This window comes from Tigriopus californicus, chromosome 3 (genome assembly GCF_007210705.1).
Source record: "Tigriopus californicus strain San Diego chromosome 3, Tcal_SD_v2.1, whole genome shotgun sequence".
NCBI classification, from domain to species: Eukaryota; Metazoa; Arthropoda; class Copepoda; order Harpacticoida; family Harpacticidae; genus Tigriopus; species Tigriopus californicus.
Window position 1 is genome coordinate 5,103,819 of NC_081442.1, and position 16,276 is coordinate 5,120,094.

A 16,276-nucleotide genomic window follows, 5' to 3' on the forward strand; every position below is an offset into this window, starting at 1 on the left:
AATTACTGGGGAGCGACTTAAATCCCCCTTCGAAATGGGAGCAACATGAGCTAGCTTCAGAGAAGAGGGGAACTTCCCCTGAAAGGCTTACTTCTGGCATTGGGGGTTTGAACACACGAATGTGTGCACCAGCTCCCTTTAATGATTGATTTTCACCGTTGAGCCAAAATTAGCTTTTGATGATATTATGATGATAGATATAAGTTGTGATACCTAACCAATAAAGTTAAATTTTCTACTTAATATCAAATGAGAGGAATGATACATGCTTTGGAGCAACTCTAATGGAAAAGGGGAAATTAGATTGAAAAGAAGCTCTTTTTTGCAGATATTTTTTTGGCATTTTCATATCACACCATACAGTATCACTAAATCTCAAGTCTTGTGTTGCAAGCCAAAATTCAGCAATTATCTTGACTTCTTGAGGTAAATCCGCCTCCTACGGATCAACATTTCAAATTTTATGAACCATTTTGACTCTTTCATTGCATGTTTGAGTACCTCTAACTGCTATTTGAAATATTATCCCTAAAAAGCAAAATACATTTATTACTGGATCTTTTAATTTGAATGGGTCAGTTCTTTTTTTTGTATTTTGGTGCTAGAGTTGGAGGCATGAGCCTCGCCCGGCTAGCCAAGCCAGCCGTCACATCATCTTTACACTTTTTTCCGATAAGCAGTGTTATGTCCGTATCAGTTTTGGTTCTCTGCCTGTGACTATAGGGTTAGCGTCAAAAAGTTTCCTTGAGAAAGGTCGGGATGGATATTCGAACTTCTCTCGTATTGGTAAACTGCGCTAACCACTACACCGCTAACCACTACACCACACGTCTCCTCCGAGTGTTAGAGGTTTACTCTGAAACCGGCATTCGAACCCACGGCCTCTGGGGAACCATGTCATCCTTCTATTGGGTGCATTGCACCAAAGCTTAGAAAATGAATGATTTTTCTGATTTAGAATTTTAGTCAAAAACTTGTCCAAGTCTGACTTAAATCCTGCTACTGGACCAACACCTACATACTTTCTACAGCTATTACAGGGCAGCAAATTGAACCATGAAGGAGCCTAAGAAAGTAAAGAGTTAGAAGATGACTATACAAGATCATATCAAAGTTCATTCCTGTTTTGGAGCTCGCTGAGAACAGACGCATTTAGTTTGCTCTCGTTCTTATCTCCCAGGAATTTCGAACCAAGGTGTGACTTCCTCTGTTGCTCCTTGGTTGCTGTGCACGTGTAGTGTTCGTGGTGTTTGTGTGTGGGCGAATGAATGGGAATTGCCATTCATTCACTCAATTAGGTTTGGTTTTTCACGGCTCTTTGGTAAGACGTAATTACTTTAAAACCTAATAAGTTTATTGCTCATTTATGTTTATGTCTAGCTTTAGCAGTTTCTTTCTGATTTGTAGTGTAGTTTTTCTAGTTCCAAATCGTTATGTGTAGTTCTTCAGTTTGATTGTATTGGTCCTTTAGAGTTAGAATTTATTGTTCATTACTGTATTGATTTATTTTGTGTTCGACCAGTTAGTTGAGTTTATTTCTGTGTTTTCTTGTTGATCCTAGTTTACATATGTTCTTGATTCCTTGCTTTTCTCTGTCACTTACTTCTTGTTTACTATCTCCATCTTTGATTTGTATGTTAGTTTGATGTGAAGTATTTCATTCCTATTTTGCTCTGTTGTCCTGTATCTCAGGACAAGATTGCACAGCTTTTTTAGTTCTTTTATTCTCTTTTTCTTGGCCTGTTGATTTTGTTACTAATAGATAGTTCCTCCTGCATTCATGATGGAAGCTATTTTAGCAGCAAGTCAGCAAAGAGGCTAGACAATGTTTGGACCTAGTCTTAGCTGGAAAGGATCCTTCCATAGTCAATAAGCCGTTTATTATAGAGGCTTTAGTTGCTTGGGTCAATGAAACCAGGGTGCTGCTTGAAGAACAGGCTCACCCAGTAGTTGAGAAGTCGACTAATTTGACCAACGTAGAAGTTGAAGTAGTATCTCCTCTTGAAAAAAGCGCAGGAAAAGACAGTTGTAGAGAAAATAGTCTGTCCTGTTTATCGAAAGCAGCCTTGTCCTGAAGAAGGAAAAGGCTGTCAGTTTGACCAACCTAAATGGTGTCAAAAACTTCTCAAGTTCGGCCTTGAGAAGTACAATAGTTTGAAGGATGTTCAAAGGTAGATTGTCCTTTTTTTCACCGTACATGTGCCGTCAGTCCATGAGACTTAAGACGTGCTTTAATGTACGGTGTACCTCCGTCCATGTTGAAGGGACGCAAAGAAAGCCGAGAAATAGGGTAGCTCAGTTTCGTAGTTTTAGAGCTGACCCTATTCCTAAACCTAATCCCACCCACCCCCTTCCTTACCCATTTAGCTTCCTCCTCCCTCTCCTCCTACCCCCACCCTCTCTCCCAATTCCCTCCTCTTCCTTCAAATACCCAATCCACCCTATTCCTATAAAAACTCTCCTCCCTAATATTCCTTGCCCCACCCCTATTCCCAAAATACGTTCCTATTCAAATGTAGCTGCCCAACCCATTCCTCGCGTTGGGGCGTATGCCTAATATGTTAGGAATGATTTGCACATTAGATCATGTAAGAATGTCCGAATGGAGAATAGAGGTCTTAGTTTTCATCTTCGAGGGTCTTGAATTTGTCTATTGTTACAATGTATAGACCCCTTCTTGTTCAGCAAGCTCTTTTTCGTCAGCTCTCCAATTCCACTAATTCACTGGAAATGAGTTGGACCTGGCAGTTTGCTCGAAGGTTTTCTTTGTAGGGGACTTTAATTTTCCGGCTAGCGTTGTAGAGTGGGAGGTTAGTCCTGATGGGTATATTCCCATTTCGAAATCGACATCTCAGTCGTTCGAAAAGCTGGAAGAATTCGCGATCTTGCGCAATTTCTCCCAGCACGTTGGTGTAGCCACTAGAGAGAATAGCGTTCTCGACTTGGTCTTTTCCAATGACCCTGATCTGATCCAGTATGTCCATGTGACACCTACTAATCTGTCGATCATCATGTTCTTGAGATAGGGTCGACCATTACTCAAAAGCCGGCGTGCTCTAGAGTAAAACCGGCAAAAAGGTCGGTTGGCTAAGTTCAAGTTCAAAGATGAACATTGGCCGTTGATTATAGAGAGATTAGAAGAACTTGACCTGATTTCAATTCTGAAACAGGAATCGTCCATAGATGCAGCCATTGATAAGTTAGTTTCAGTTTTAAGGAAGTTTGCTCCAGTTTAGCAATCTCTGAATGTGTTCCGAAAGGTGGTACACGGACAAAAATTCCAAAATATAGGAAGACTTTGTTCAAAAAGAGTTGCAAACTAGCAAAAAGGCTGAAGAGCACTTCGAATCCAGTAATTGTGGCTAGTCTCCAAAAAAAGTTGGACGTAGTTCAGGGTAAGATTAAGGCCTCCATCGAATATGACCAGTTACAAACTGAGAGTAAGGTGGTTCAGGAGGTCAGGTCGAATCCGAAGGCATTTTACTCTTATGCGAACTCTAAGAGGAAAATGAAACACTCTGTTGGGCCTTTTGAGGTTGATGGGGCAGCCATTAGCAATGTAGAGACTATGGCTAACATGCTTGGAGATCAGTTCTCTAGTGTGTTTTCAACCCCACTGAGTTCGGAAGCAACAGCCCTTGCTCTGAAGATGAGTCTGTTGAGATTGACATGGTTAGTCAAGCTGAGCGTTTAGATGATCTTGTAGTCACAGATCAAGATGCCTTAGAGGCCATAAGGGACTTGAGCCTTTCCAGCTCTCCTGGTCCTAATGGCGTGACATCTCAGTTTCTGATGAGATGCTCACAGGTTCTTGCTCCTGTTTTCTCGTACTTGATGCGTTGCATCTTGGATCAGGGCAAGTTTCCATCTTCACTAAAGTTAGCTCATGTTGTTCCAATTTTTAAAGGGGAGATAAGTCGCTCCCCAGTAATTACAGGCCGATTTCTCTCACTTCGAATATTGCGAAGGTGTTTGAGAAGATCATGAAGTTCAAACTTGTTGAATTTCTTGATATTCATGAAGTCCTTCCTCCTAGCCAGCATGGGTTCCGAGCACATTTTAGCACGGTTACCCAACTAATGAACATATTGAGCGGGTTATTGAGGGCTAGAGAGTCATGAATCAGTTGATGTAGTTTATCTCGACTTTGCCAAGGCCTTTGACAAGGTAGATCATGGGCTTTTAGTTAACAGGCTCCATGAAATTGGGATCCAAGGCAGGGTTCTCAATTGGTTAAAAAGTTTCATTTCTGGTAGGAAGCAATTGGTTAAGGTTGAGGGATCCCTTAGTGACATACATGATGTCAAGTCAGGTGTTCCCCAGGGTTCGATCTTAGGGCCCCTCTTGTTTATAATATTCGTTGCCCCGCTTCAAAAGCTTAGTATCACTGCCAGTCTCTCTTCTTATGCTGACGATACAAAGTTAGTTTCTGGTAGGAATGGCCAAGATTCCAGTAGCCTTGCAAAGGACTTAAATCGAATCTACTCTTGGGTAACTGAGAGTAATATGGCCCTGAACGGAATGAAATTCCGCTCAATGACATTTGGGTCAACTCCTTTAAATACTCCACTTGTAGATAATGGAGTTAAAGATATTGAGCAGGTCTCATCTATGAAAGATCTAGGTGTAGTCCTCCAAAATAATGGAAAGTTCGATGAGCATATCCAGCTGAAGGTGGGTAAGGCTTTTCAAATGTGTGGTTGGATATATCGCACGTTTAAGTCCAGAGATAGCATCACGATGCTAACTCTGTACAAGTCGATTGTCCAGCCACATCTTGAATACGCCTCCCCATTTGGGCTCCAATGAGTTCAACAGGTTTGCAAAAGGTCGAGCAAGTCCAAAGATGTTTCACTAGGAACATCACAGGAATGAGAGAGCTCTCGTATTGGGAAAGGTTAGAACGGTTGGGATTGTACAGTACTCAGAGAAGGTACGAAAGGTATCTGATATTGTACGTTTTCAAAAGTATCCATGAGCTTTGTCCAACCCAGGGTTTAGGGTCAATTCTAGTGACCGTAGAGGCTTAATGTGCGTTTTGAGAGCACCTTCAAGTCTTCGAGAATCCAGGCTAGTTCGAACAATGAAGTCCACATCTCTTCTTTCGGGCTCCTTCATTGTTTAATTTGCTTCCCTCTGATATTCGTAGGGAATACGTAGGCCTTGTTGATCCGGTAGCATCTTTCAAGTCAGACTTGGACAAATTTTTAGATAGCATTCCAGATCAACCCTACATTCAAGGATTAGCTCGGTCTGCCAACTCAAATTCGTTGGTAGACCAAATATCATATAAAATTGAAAGGTAATAAATAGACGAATTATAATCTTTCATTTTAATAGTACTGTGGGATTACATTCCCTGTAGCGGTTAGAAAAGCCCGTGAAAAACCAAACCAAAAAAAAAAAAAGAAAAAGAAAAAAAAGAAAAAAAAGTTTTTATCAAAATAGAAACATAAAGTGTTGCGCTGTAGGTAGGGATTTCAAAGGCCAAGAATATTCTCAAGTGTTTTCTCAAGTATCAACATGCAAATAATACATCCAGTTACAATGTTGATTGGAGAATATCTTTGACATCAACTCCATGTTATTTGCACACTTAGATTGGTGTTTAACGTTTATCGTTTACAACACATCCTAAATAGCGTTGACAATTAATAGCACGGCATGACCATGATAAAGCCTAAGTCTAAGAGCTTGAAGACTTCCAGCATGCCACAAGCAAGTTCATGTTCTGATCGAAATTGACGGACCCAGTCAATGAAGGAAAAGCGGCCTTTAAGGCCTCTCTATTGCCGACTTGAAATTGCTCAGCCTTCTGTTTTCTTTTGTTCCGTCCGTTCGGCTGGACCTACGCCGTCGACTGGACTCGTTCAGGCCTCAGACTTAGGCCTAGCGGGCCTGTGGGCCCGACACTGACCCACCGACCCGCCTTTGGACAGGGCGGTCAAGTCAGAGGATTGACATAGCCCAACACGTTCAAGTGACTAAGATAAATATGGTCGTCGTATTGGCCGGTCCATCCCACGATGAGGTTTGTTTAGCCCATCATTTTATATCGCAGGCTGGGTTCGAACAGGAATTTTGTGCTACCTTCGAACCGAAGATCTGAAAGAGGCCCAGAGGTCTAGCCTATTTTGGTCACCCTGAGGTAGGGCGAAAACAATTCGTCAGAGGATCGAACATGGACTGAACCAATGGTTAAGCACTTGGGAGTCTCCAGCTGCCAGGTGGGTGACGTCACTAGATAAAATACGGAAGGGGTGAACAAGAGAGGATAGGCTGCAAAATGAGTGGATTTAGGCTATATATTTAGCAATATATCTCGGAATTGACATAACGACACCAAAAAAAGCATCCAAAATATAATAAAATGACCAAAGATGCAATATGATTGTGAATTTGAGCCCAGAATTGAGGACCAGAACCAGATTCATATAATTTTAAGTGCCACCTTAAGATAGGTGTTGGATGAGACAAGTTGGAATGATTGGATATTTAGCTTGCGTTTTTTGTCAAAACGAGCTGCTAGATATTGATTAATAGTGATAAGTATTCATGTTTAAATTTTAAATGCCTTAACCTACAAATTGAGCTAAACCAAGAAATATTTCGTTTAAAAGGTGTTATATTTGCTTGTAACAAGTCACAGTCACGGTGTTCAAAAATTAACCATCAAAACTGTGGATACCACACTTAAAGCCTACTAGTGTATCATTGGTTGGGTGCAACCTTTAGCATCCATATCATTCAGAAAAGGAAAAATAATGAGTATATTGGCCTCAAGGGCGAAAGACAATATTGCACTCCCACCCACCATTGAGTCAACCACGCCCAATTGAAGTTCTGATTTGAACAATACCGCTTTAGAGGGATGTTTTGTCTCTGTGCTCTTCTCCTCCTCTATCCCCCATGACGTCACCCTTCGCCCTTTCCCCCCTCGGTTTGTTTACTTTCTGAGGTGCTCATACCTTTTCCTTTCGGACCTTGGACCCGCCGGGACCGCTGTGATCCGAACCCAGTGCGCCGAGCTAGCTCGGACAGCTGGGCAGCCTCAGCTGTCCCTGGCCCTGTGTAGTGGGTGCTCTGCAAGCTGGGCGTCCTCGCTCTCGCTCTATAGTTTGACGTAGCAGAAAATTGGAAACTTAGCCTGTGACAAAAACATCCCACTCACTCACTCATTCATTCATCTGCCTTAGGGATTGCCCGTTACCCGCCAGCTCAACCGCTACCGGCCGTGAAACATCACGCTCTACTGTCACTCAGAGGAAACCCGTGGGAGCGGGCCAAGCCCCGGGTTGATCGGCCCGTGTTCCAGGCTGGGCTCCATGCCACACCCACCCAGCCATCTGGCCCCTCAGCATGAGTAGTGAGGCCGCCCGTCACATCATGGAGACCTCGGCCACTTCGCTCCACGGCACGGGCTCGGGCACGCTCCAAGTGAGCGTGCCCTCGGTGGCCCCGCCTCCTTCAACGCCACGCCCTCGGGCTCACTCATGTTGATGGCGGCCGAAGGTGTGTCGGGCTCCTCGAGCGGCGGAGGCTCGCATGATAGCGGCATGAATGCGGTCATGAATGACAAAGTCCAAGCCGTGGCCGGGTCCATCTACGAAGAGTTCGCTCGCATGATGGCCACCTACGGCGAGGGCGTGGTCCAGGATTTGATGCCCTTGGTGGTGAACGTGCTGGAGAACCTGGACCTGGCCTACACCGAGAGCCAAGAGCTGGAGGTGGAGGCCGAGTTGCTCAAGGAGGACAACGAGCAATTGGTCACGCAGTACGAGCGCGAGAAAAACTTACGCAAGGCCTCCGAAGCACGCCTCATCGAGTTGGAAGACGCCTTCGAAGGCGATCGCAAGGAGAACACCGTCAAGATCGACTCGCTCACCTCCATCGTCAAGATGTTCGAGCTCAAAGCCAAAAACTCCCAGGACCAAAGTAAGTGCCCACGCCCATGGCCCGCCTTGGCCGTACAGCAGGCTCAAAGCCAAAAACTCCCAGGACCAAAGTAAGTGCCCACGCCCATGGCCTGTGTCAACAGCCTGAGCCCGGTTGAATTGGGGTGAGCCCACCCCAGCGGTTGGGTCTGATCATGGCGTCCTGACCGACGGGTAGACCTGGTCTGACAGGAACGAAGGCCAGAGCGTTGAATGATGGGTGGGGCTCTCTTGCCCAAGGAGATGAATAGCCCTGTTGATATAGCCCAGACATCGCTTATGGCTAAACCATCAATTAGCTAGGGCATCATTTGTCCGGTTTGGAAGTGTCTCTCATGTAGAATATGTGGGATAGTGAATCTCTAGCCTTAGGCCTGAACTGAAGTCGGTAGCTGAAAAGATGAGGAACCCGAGTGAATGGGCCAAAACACGGTGTGGGCATCCAAAATTAGGGCTAAGCCTCAAGGTTAACCCTTCGCTAACCAGGCCACGTGTTTTTTATGGATTAAGATCTTCGAAACACTTCTTAAACGAAAACATGGGAACCATCCCTCAAATGATATAGCTAGCAAAGTAAGGCCAATCAAGTTTTGGTAGGAGATCAAACTTTAATTGAGTAGCAAACTTACATGTCTCCCTTCTAATAATAATCAAGTCTCTGATGTGCTTTTGTCTAGTTGTGCGTCTGGAAGAGAAGGAGAATGAACTCAAGAAAGAGTACAACAAACTCCATGAGCGCTACACGGACCTCTTCAAGACCCACATCGACTACATGGAACGCACTAAATCAATGTTGGGCGCCGAACGATTAGAACAGCTTCAAGGTCTCGGTTCAAGTCGCTCCAAAATCCCGGGCTCACTCTCGATTCAACAACATCAAGCCAACCGGTAAGTCCGACTCAGGCTCCTCCAATGGCGAGGAAAACACTGTCCCAAATAAATTCATCTTCATATTCATTCCTGTGCCACTTCAAGATCATCGGGACCGGTTTCCTATGGCTACAGTGAGTTGGAGAACAACAACAGTCAACAAGCCAGCATCCTCACTCCCGCCAGCGAATACAACAATGCGGATGGATCGGCTCCCAACACCCTCAAGAATGAGCTTAGCGTAAGTCGAGTCTTGAGAATTGAGACTGACATGTAATACGTAGCGAGACCATCCGGCATGCACGTGAACTTATTCAGACTATTAGTAGTCATAGCGAGTGAGTGTTTCATGGTCGGCCATAATGCCCCGATTTCCCTTCTACTTCCAGAGTCCGACCAAAAAGAGCCAGAAAAGAATCATGATGGACAAAGGTGATGATGACCTCGGTGACATTAAGACAACTAAAACAAATAGCCCGATCGCTACTAAATTGTCAGAAAACGTATCTAAAAGTGCTCAAAGCGAACCATCTTCACCCACATTGCCTCCTGCAACCACACCGAAAACTAACATCGAGCTTGAAAAGCTATCTCCCGAAGAGTCTAGCTCACAAGAAGAGTCGGAAGGCAATCAAAGTAAACGGGGACCCGTAGATTGAACCCTCTCCCATTTCTTTCACGTTCAGTTCTTATATCCCAATTCTTGGTTTTCCCCCTCAAAGGTTGGCATGGCTGATTACAAACAAAACGGAGACAACACTCGAGTTCTTTCAGTCTTGCGAACCTTTGTCGTATTTTGAAGACCAAGCATGGTTCCGTTGGACTCCATATAGAGTGCTTAGTGATGGGTCTTAGCTGATCCAATTATGTGTGTTTCAACTAATTGTGAAATTTTCTTGCTGCATCATTAGTTTCTGGGAAACTTGGAGGATGGATGGAAGGGATCAGTCCCGATGGTCAGGTGACTGATTTAGAAGTGGAAGAAGCCGAAGATGTGTCCAAGGATCCGAGTATCGGACCGGCCACGCCTCTCACTCCAATGCAAACGTCGGGCATGAGTCAGACAAAATCGTAAGGCCACTAGGAAAAATGTACATTGTGACATGAAAGAGCCCTTTGTATTTCCTTCACTTTTTGCACTTTACATGTATAGCAACGCCTATTTCAAACGTCCTAAACAAAGTTAAGATATTTTCTGAGTTGTGTGGAGTTCACATTGGTAAACTGAGCTCAATCGTTGCTTGATTTAGTATCCAAGAAAAGCGTGATTATTTCTCCATGGGCTCAAACCATGCTTGTCTCACGTTGTAATTGATGTTTTGTTTGGACTAGAATTGTTGGATCTTTTACAGAGAAACGCGGACGGGCAACAATTTGTACCAAGAATTGAGTTTCCATGACGCCGAAGCCCTTGGAGACGTTGATGAAGGAGCCGATATCACAGGTAGGAACTTCAGCCTTCTTGAGCAGATTGACCTATTCAATATCTTCCGGCTACTTTTGGTCGGAGAACCGAAATAATAAATCACCTTGGGTGCAATGTGAATACTTTGACAAAACAATGTCACTGGATGAGTTGAACTATTACTTCCAGTACTCACCGAATGAGCTTCTTCTTATTATTGTTGTTATCATAACTTTTCTTCTCACTCGCCACGGTTCATAATGAGCAAATCGATTTTACTTTGACAACGAGCATATTTAATAATAAGTCACCTCCCCATTTTAAACGATTTCCTTTAATCACTTTGCTTGTGGCGGAATCAGGAGGCTGGGTCCATCCTGGAGAGTATGCCTCCGCTGGTCAGTAACAAATCCACGTCAACCTAGCTTTTTCGTCGTCTCTTGTTGATATTTCGCTGTCTCTCCACACTCTTTCACTCTCAATCAGTCAATTTTCTACTTTGATGTGTATATGTTTTTGTGTACAGAAATTGCATATTTTCCCTCATCACGAGAAGCATTTTGCACGGCTCTCTTTGATTATACTATATCATAAGAATGCACTCATTTATTATTGAGAGTAATTGCTGTGATTATCATTTTCCATCATTTGTCTGTAAGCGCTTTTTCTTTATTTTACTTTGGTTGCCTAGCTTTTCTTTGTTTCATTCTTTAGATAATGAAAGTGACCAAGGGGAGCTTCGCGATCCTGAAGGCTTCGACAATGGTAATTTTCGTCTTGTTTCGTTTATTTGTTTTCTTCCTCCCTTTTACGTACTCACGTACTTGTACTCGTAAATGTGTAAATGCCGTAATTTCATATCAATGTACGTGGTTTTTCTTTTAACCTTCTGGCATTTTGCTCCAAGAATCTCGGATGCAGACCCCAATACATAATGCCAATTCAGTCTGATAACAATGTCCGAAAGCCATTGGGGCAAGATCCGAAGGGAGTATCATGACACGTTTCGATTTGTTAGTGTTGGTAATGAGGCGTACTAATGATCGTCTCCTTTCTCTTTCTCTCTTGCTCTTTCTACTCTTCTCTAACGTTTTGCCGCTTCGGATGAATCGTCATCTACTCTTCTACTCTCACCACCAAAACTACTACTGATACTCGTCCTACCGTTTGTGCCATGGTCATGAATATTGCCTTGCCACACCCAAATGTACTTATCTGCTGCTTGAACATAATCCAACTACCCACCCATCCAATCTGCTACTGCTGCCGCCACTACTACTAATGCTACTACTACTACTACTGCCTTCTGTGACGGGTCAACAATGGCATCTTCTTCACTAATTACCCATCCTAATACCATCAACCATGGCCCACAGTTAATGACAATTACTTCGGTAAGAATCAATACTTGAGGCTTTCAAAGCTTAACACGGACTTGGATAGCTCTTACATTTGGGTGTGTAATTGGTGGAGTGACATTTATCTTGAGTGACGTGTGTAGCGGTCTCTTGAAGTAGTTTAGACCATCACATTTCCATGCTTGCGAAGCTAAAATGTATTCTATTTAGGTATGGGCAAAGAGGTGGAAAATCTCATCGCCGAGAACAATGAGCTGATGGCCACGAAGAATGCTCTGAATATCGTCAAAGACGATCTGATCAGCAAAGTTGATGAACTTACCGGGTACTTTAATAGTATATTTGCCCTTGTAAACCATAGCATTTCATAATATTTTATTCTGTTTAGGGAACACGAAATCCTTCGGGAAGAGATTCGGTCATTACAAAATATTCGAACTCGCCTGGAAACCCGCGTTCAAGAGCTAGAGACAGATGCAAAGAAGACCAAAGAGGAACTGGAGAAGGCCAACAAATCGACCAAGTACGTAGTGCTCAATATTTCATTTGATGTGCTTTTTTTTGCTTCATAGCAGTGATCATACGTACTTTGAGTTGAAAGTTAATGTTAACATGCTGTTTATTACTATGATAGGTCTGAGGAAGAGGATAATGATGTTCCAATGGCACAGAGAAAGCGTTTTACCCGTGTAGAAATGGCCCGGGTACTCATGGAACGCAACCAATACAAAGAGCGTTTTATGGAACTCCAAGAAGCTGTGAGGTGGACTGAAATGATTCGGGCTCATAAAACTGACACACCCATCGAAAAGAAGAACCAAAAGGGCATTTGGAAATTGTAAGCAATTCAATTCTTCCCTTCCCTTGCACCATGACATGGGTGTTTACCCTCTCATTCTCGTTCAGTTTCGGAAATCTGTTCAGTGGAACAGAACGAACTGGTGATCCCATGGGTCCGTATGTGAATATGAAATATGGCGAAACCAGCGAAGAATCCTCCGGATCGACGTTATCGACCATGAGAGCTAAAAGCAGCGCAGAAAGAAAAGCCCGGGGTGTGGATCTATTTGATGGGGACACCATGTAAGTACTAATGAATGACACTACTACATAGACGTGTTCTTATAACCTCACAAATGGGACCTCTGGTTTTGGTTACTTGAGAAATACTGAGATGAAGGCGGCGACCTGATCAACGTTAGGCTTCTTCTCGGGTTTTGGCATGCGCTCTCTCACTCTATCTCTGGTTGTCGGATCGGATCTATTTGGTTGCCACTTTAGTTTCCTTTGTTGGATTTGTTCCTTCTCTTTTTTTCCTCAGTGGACTGAGACTCCGCAATCTCTTGACCGAAATAACCCCATCAAATCCCATTTTGGACAACAATAATCACATGTTAATCGATGATGATGATGATGATGAACATGACGACGACGATCGTGATCTGCTCCAGCCTCATTCTCGTCTTCATCATGTGTCGGAGACCAATTCCGCGGGTATTGAGACTGGCATTGAGGCCAGTGAGGGTGCCCCTCTCCCACTTCAAACACCACAAACAGAACACATTGCACCTGATCCAACCATGCCAATCAATTGCCTAAGAATCATGTCAGAGATCAGTCTTGAGAGTCCTCGGTTCTACGAGGACTTCTAAGATCACCTCGCTTCCCAATACAAACTAGATTTACTAACGTAATCAATTGTCAACAGATTTGGCTGTGAAGCACCCTTCCACAATGAACTTATTGCCTTTGCCTTCTTGAGCTTATCAAGAAAAAAACCCTTTGACCTAACGTCGCAAGCATTATCTTTCTACTCACATCCCTCCATTTTGTACCTTGCCCCACCGATTCACAAAATGATTATTTTTGTAAGAAATACATCGTTCGTTGAGTCATTCTTGACATTCTTGATTATCATTCATTTTTATCTGTGATATTAATTCAACCATGATATAATTAATACTCTTCATGTAGTAGTTCGTTAGTTTCAACCATAGTCGTAGCATCAACTAACCAAATCTATCAAAGGCTTGTTCCAACTAACCACGTTGTCTGATCGTTATTTTGTACAGTGCTTCAAGTGGATCCGCCAATCCCACACGACGAAGTGACGAACGCAAAGAGCAATACAAGCAAGTGCGAGCTCACGTCAAGAAGGACGATGGCCGCATGCAAGCCTACGGGTGGAGTTTACCTGCAAAACCGAACACCACCTCAGCCTCCGGAAGTTCCAGTTCTAAAGACGAGGTTCAAATCCAGTCTCGAGTGTCCTCGTCCGGGATCCCTGTACCTGTGCCAGTCTACTGTCGGCCGCTCATGGAAAAGGAACCCGGAATGAAGGTATGATTGATCTGACCGCCCCTACATGTTGAGCTGATTTTTTTAGGCCGGCTTGATTCCTGTTCTAGATCTGGTGCGCGGCCGGAGTCAACTTGTCCGGGGGTCGAACCCAAGACGGGGGAAGCATAGTGGGGGCCAGTATCTTCTACGACCGATTCCCGTCAGTTGAGGTGAAAAAAGCCACCGACGACGAGCTCGAAAAGCTAGACAATGAGTTGAGTCAAGGCAAGAAATTAGTCGAAGATGCCTTTGAGGCCGATCAGCAGCTCTCGTCGCACGTTTGGATCTGCACGTCGACCCATGCCATCAGCAAAGTGACCGTGATTGATGCCAATTCTCCGGCGGATGTGCTGGAGGCGTTTCAAGTGTGTTCATCCCACCTGTTATGTATTGCCAGTGTCCCTGGCGCGAAGGAATCAGATTATCGCGTGGACGAGCAACTCAATCGAAATGTGGTAGAAGAGAGCGAAAAGCGAGCTCAGACCGAAGACAATATGGCTTCACAGAAGCGGCAAGAAACTGCTGACGCTGCTCAAGCAGATATCAACCCGGAAGATGTGCCCGGGGGAGGTGGGATCGGTTCCATATCGTTTGTGACCAGTGCCACAGAGAAGCCGCAATTGGATTCGTTGGAAGAAGAAGTTGAGCAAGGTATTTATTCCGTTACTCTGATAGAACATTGATTTGATCCCTCTTGGTTTTTGTCCCTGGGCTTCTGGGCGTTTATTCGGTTCGTTTTAAGTTCCATGATTTATCCTCGTTTTACAGAAACCCAACCCCGATTAACCAAAGAAACTGCAATTGAACTAGGTAGGTTGTTGGTCTTTTCATGTGTGGATAAAGAATATCTGCGGGCGTTTCTCTAAATTTGAATCATTCCACTCGTTTCTGTCTTCCGTGTTTTAACCATCGTGATTATTAACCTGTAACCCTAATCGACTAACAGGATCAAAAGCAGCCTTGAATCGAACCCTCGATGTGTTCAAGCTGCAAGAATTGAGCGAGGATCCCGATCCTCACGCTACGCTCCCATTTATTTCCCACCATACCTTGAATATATCTCGCGATCTTAAAGACGATCCCAAACAACAACAGCAACAGCGACTGAAATCAAAGAGTGAGTCGATCTCCCTCATGGCACCCTCTCAAAGAGAATGCAAGAGATTACTGCACGAGTTCGATTTTTTGGTTTATGGGACTTGGTGAAGGCTCTTCCGACATAGTCTCTAGTCAAAACATGATAGCACTGTTTGGATTGCCATTTCCAGCCTGTTGATTTTTATCATCGTTTGTACTGGTTTTCTTACAGTCAACCCCTCTGGAAATCCACCCGAGGACGCATCCAAGTCAAATCCCTCTAATACCGATGGCGGCGAAGATGTCGATGCCGTTCATCGACGATTCTCATCCACCGATACCAAGATCAAGGATGGTGTGGGCGAACTCTCCAAAGACAAGGACAACGAGCTAGCACTTGGCGAAGTGGAGAAGATGAGCTCAGTCTTGCCCACTATGTGGTTGGGATCTCAGTCTGGATCCATCTACGTCCATTCATCCGTCTCCCAATGGAAGCGGTGTATCCATTCGATCCGACTCAAAGACTCGGTGCTTTGTATTGTGTAAGTTGATTTTGTTCAACGTACCCACCAAGACAAGAGAGTATTTAAAAACCTGTTCTTGAACCTTTCAAGGCATGTAAAGGGCCGTGTTTTAGCCGCTCTAGCCAATGGTAGTATCGCCATCTTCCATCGTGCCGACGACGGTCAATGGGATTTGACCAACTATCATCTCCTGGACCTCGGCAAACCTCACCATTCGATCCGATGTATGCTCCAAGTGCACAACAAAGTTTGGTGCGGCTACCGGAACAAGATTTTCGTGATTGATCCTCGCACAATGACCGTGGAGAAGACCATGGACGCTCATCCACGCAAAGAGAGCCAAGTGCGTCAAATGGCTTGGGTGGGAGATGGGGTTTGGGTGTCAATTCGATTGGATTCCACACTCCGATTGTTCCACGCCCACACTCACGAACACATTCAGGATGTGGATATCGAGCCGTACGTCTCGAAGATGTTAGGTATGGACGTATACATAGCTACAATCTATAGATGATTTGTATACCTTTTGTCTCTGGGCTTTGCTCGTGTCGAGGAGCTAACATTAGTAACTGAACTCATATTGTCATTTATTATACCTACTTGTTAACATCTGTTTGTAGGTGTCCAGTCGGGTGTTTTTACCTATTCGACGGGGTTTCAAACCTACAGAGGTGATTCTTTTTGCGTTTTGTGACACTTTTTTGAACACTGTATTTGCACTAGGCAGGAGGTCTCTCTCCTCGACGAGCAACCTTTTTCATGGTTATG

General features: G+C 44.2%; 1 protein-coding gene across 14 annotated transcripts in view; it reads left to right on the plus strand.

Moving 5' to 3' along the window:
• The first annotated feature begins 7,095 nt into the window (after positions 1 to 7,095).
• LOC131878015 (JNK-interacting protein 3-like) overlaps positions 7,096 to 16,276 on the plus strand; it is an 11,893-nt gene continuing 2,712 nt past the window's right edge. For 2 of the 14 annotated variants that reach the window (XM_059223909.1, XM_059223901.1), the window contains exons 1-19: positions 7,097 to 7,935; positions 8,612 to 8,822; positions 8,910 to 9,045; positions 9,194 to 9,440; positions 9,716 to 9,875; positions 10,157 to 10,248; positions 10,924 to 10,974; positions 11,586 to 11,603; positions 11,778 to 11,892; positions 11,956 to 12,090; positions 12,202 to 12,405; positions 12,474 to 12,650; positions 13,640 to 13,907; positions 13,976 to 14,558; positions 14,676 to 14,717; positions 14,854 to 15,024; positions 15,217 to 15,526; positions 15,599 to 15,987; positions 16,129 to 16,179. In XM_059223909.1, the coding sequence (XP_059079892.1) occupies positions 7,494 to 7,935; positions 8,612 to 8,822; positions 8,910 to 9,045; positions 9,194 to 9,440; positions 9,716 to 9,875; positions 10,157 to 10,248; positions 10,924 to 10,974; positions 11,586 to 11,603; positions 11,778 to 11,892; positions 11,956 to 12,090; positions 12,202 to 12,405; positions 12,474 to 12,650; positions 13,640 to 13,907; positions 13,976 to 14,558; positions 14,676 to 14,717; positions 14,854 to 15,024; positions 15,217 to 15,526; positions 15,599 to 15,987; positions 16,129 to 16,179 (3,802 nt within the window). In that variant the 5' untranslated portion in view covers positions 7,097 to 7,493. Of the gene's footprint in view, positions 7,936 to 7,975; positions 8,006 to 8,611; positions 8,823 to 8,909; positions 9,046 to 9,193; positions 9,441 to 9,715; positions 9,876 to 10,156; positions 10,249 to 10,571; positions 10,608 to 10,923; positions 10,975 to 11,585; positions 11,604 to 11,777; positions 11,893 to 11,955; positions 12,091 to 12,201; positions 12,406 to 12,473; positions 12,651 to 13,639; positions 13,908 to 13,975; positions 14,559 to 14,675; positions 14,718 to 14,853; positions 15,025 to 15,216; positions 15,527 to 15,598; positions 15,988 to 16,128; positions 16,180 to 16,276 lie in introns of those variants that run through there. The other 12 variants (XM_059223898.1, XM_059223897.1, XM_059223907.1 and 9 more) reach the window with 12 other exon arrangements.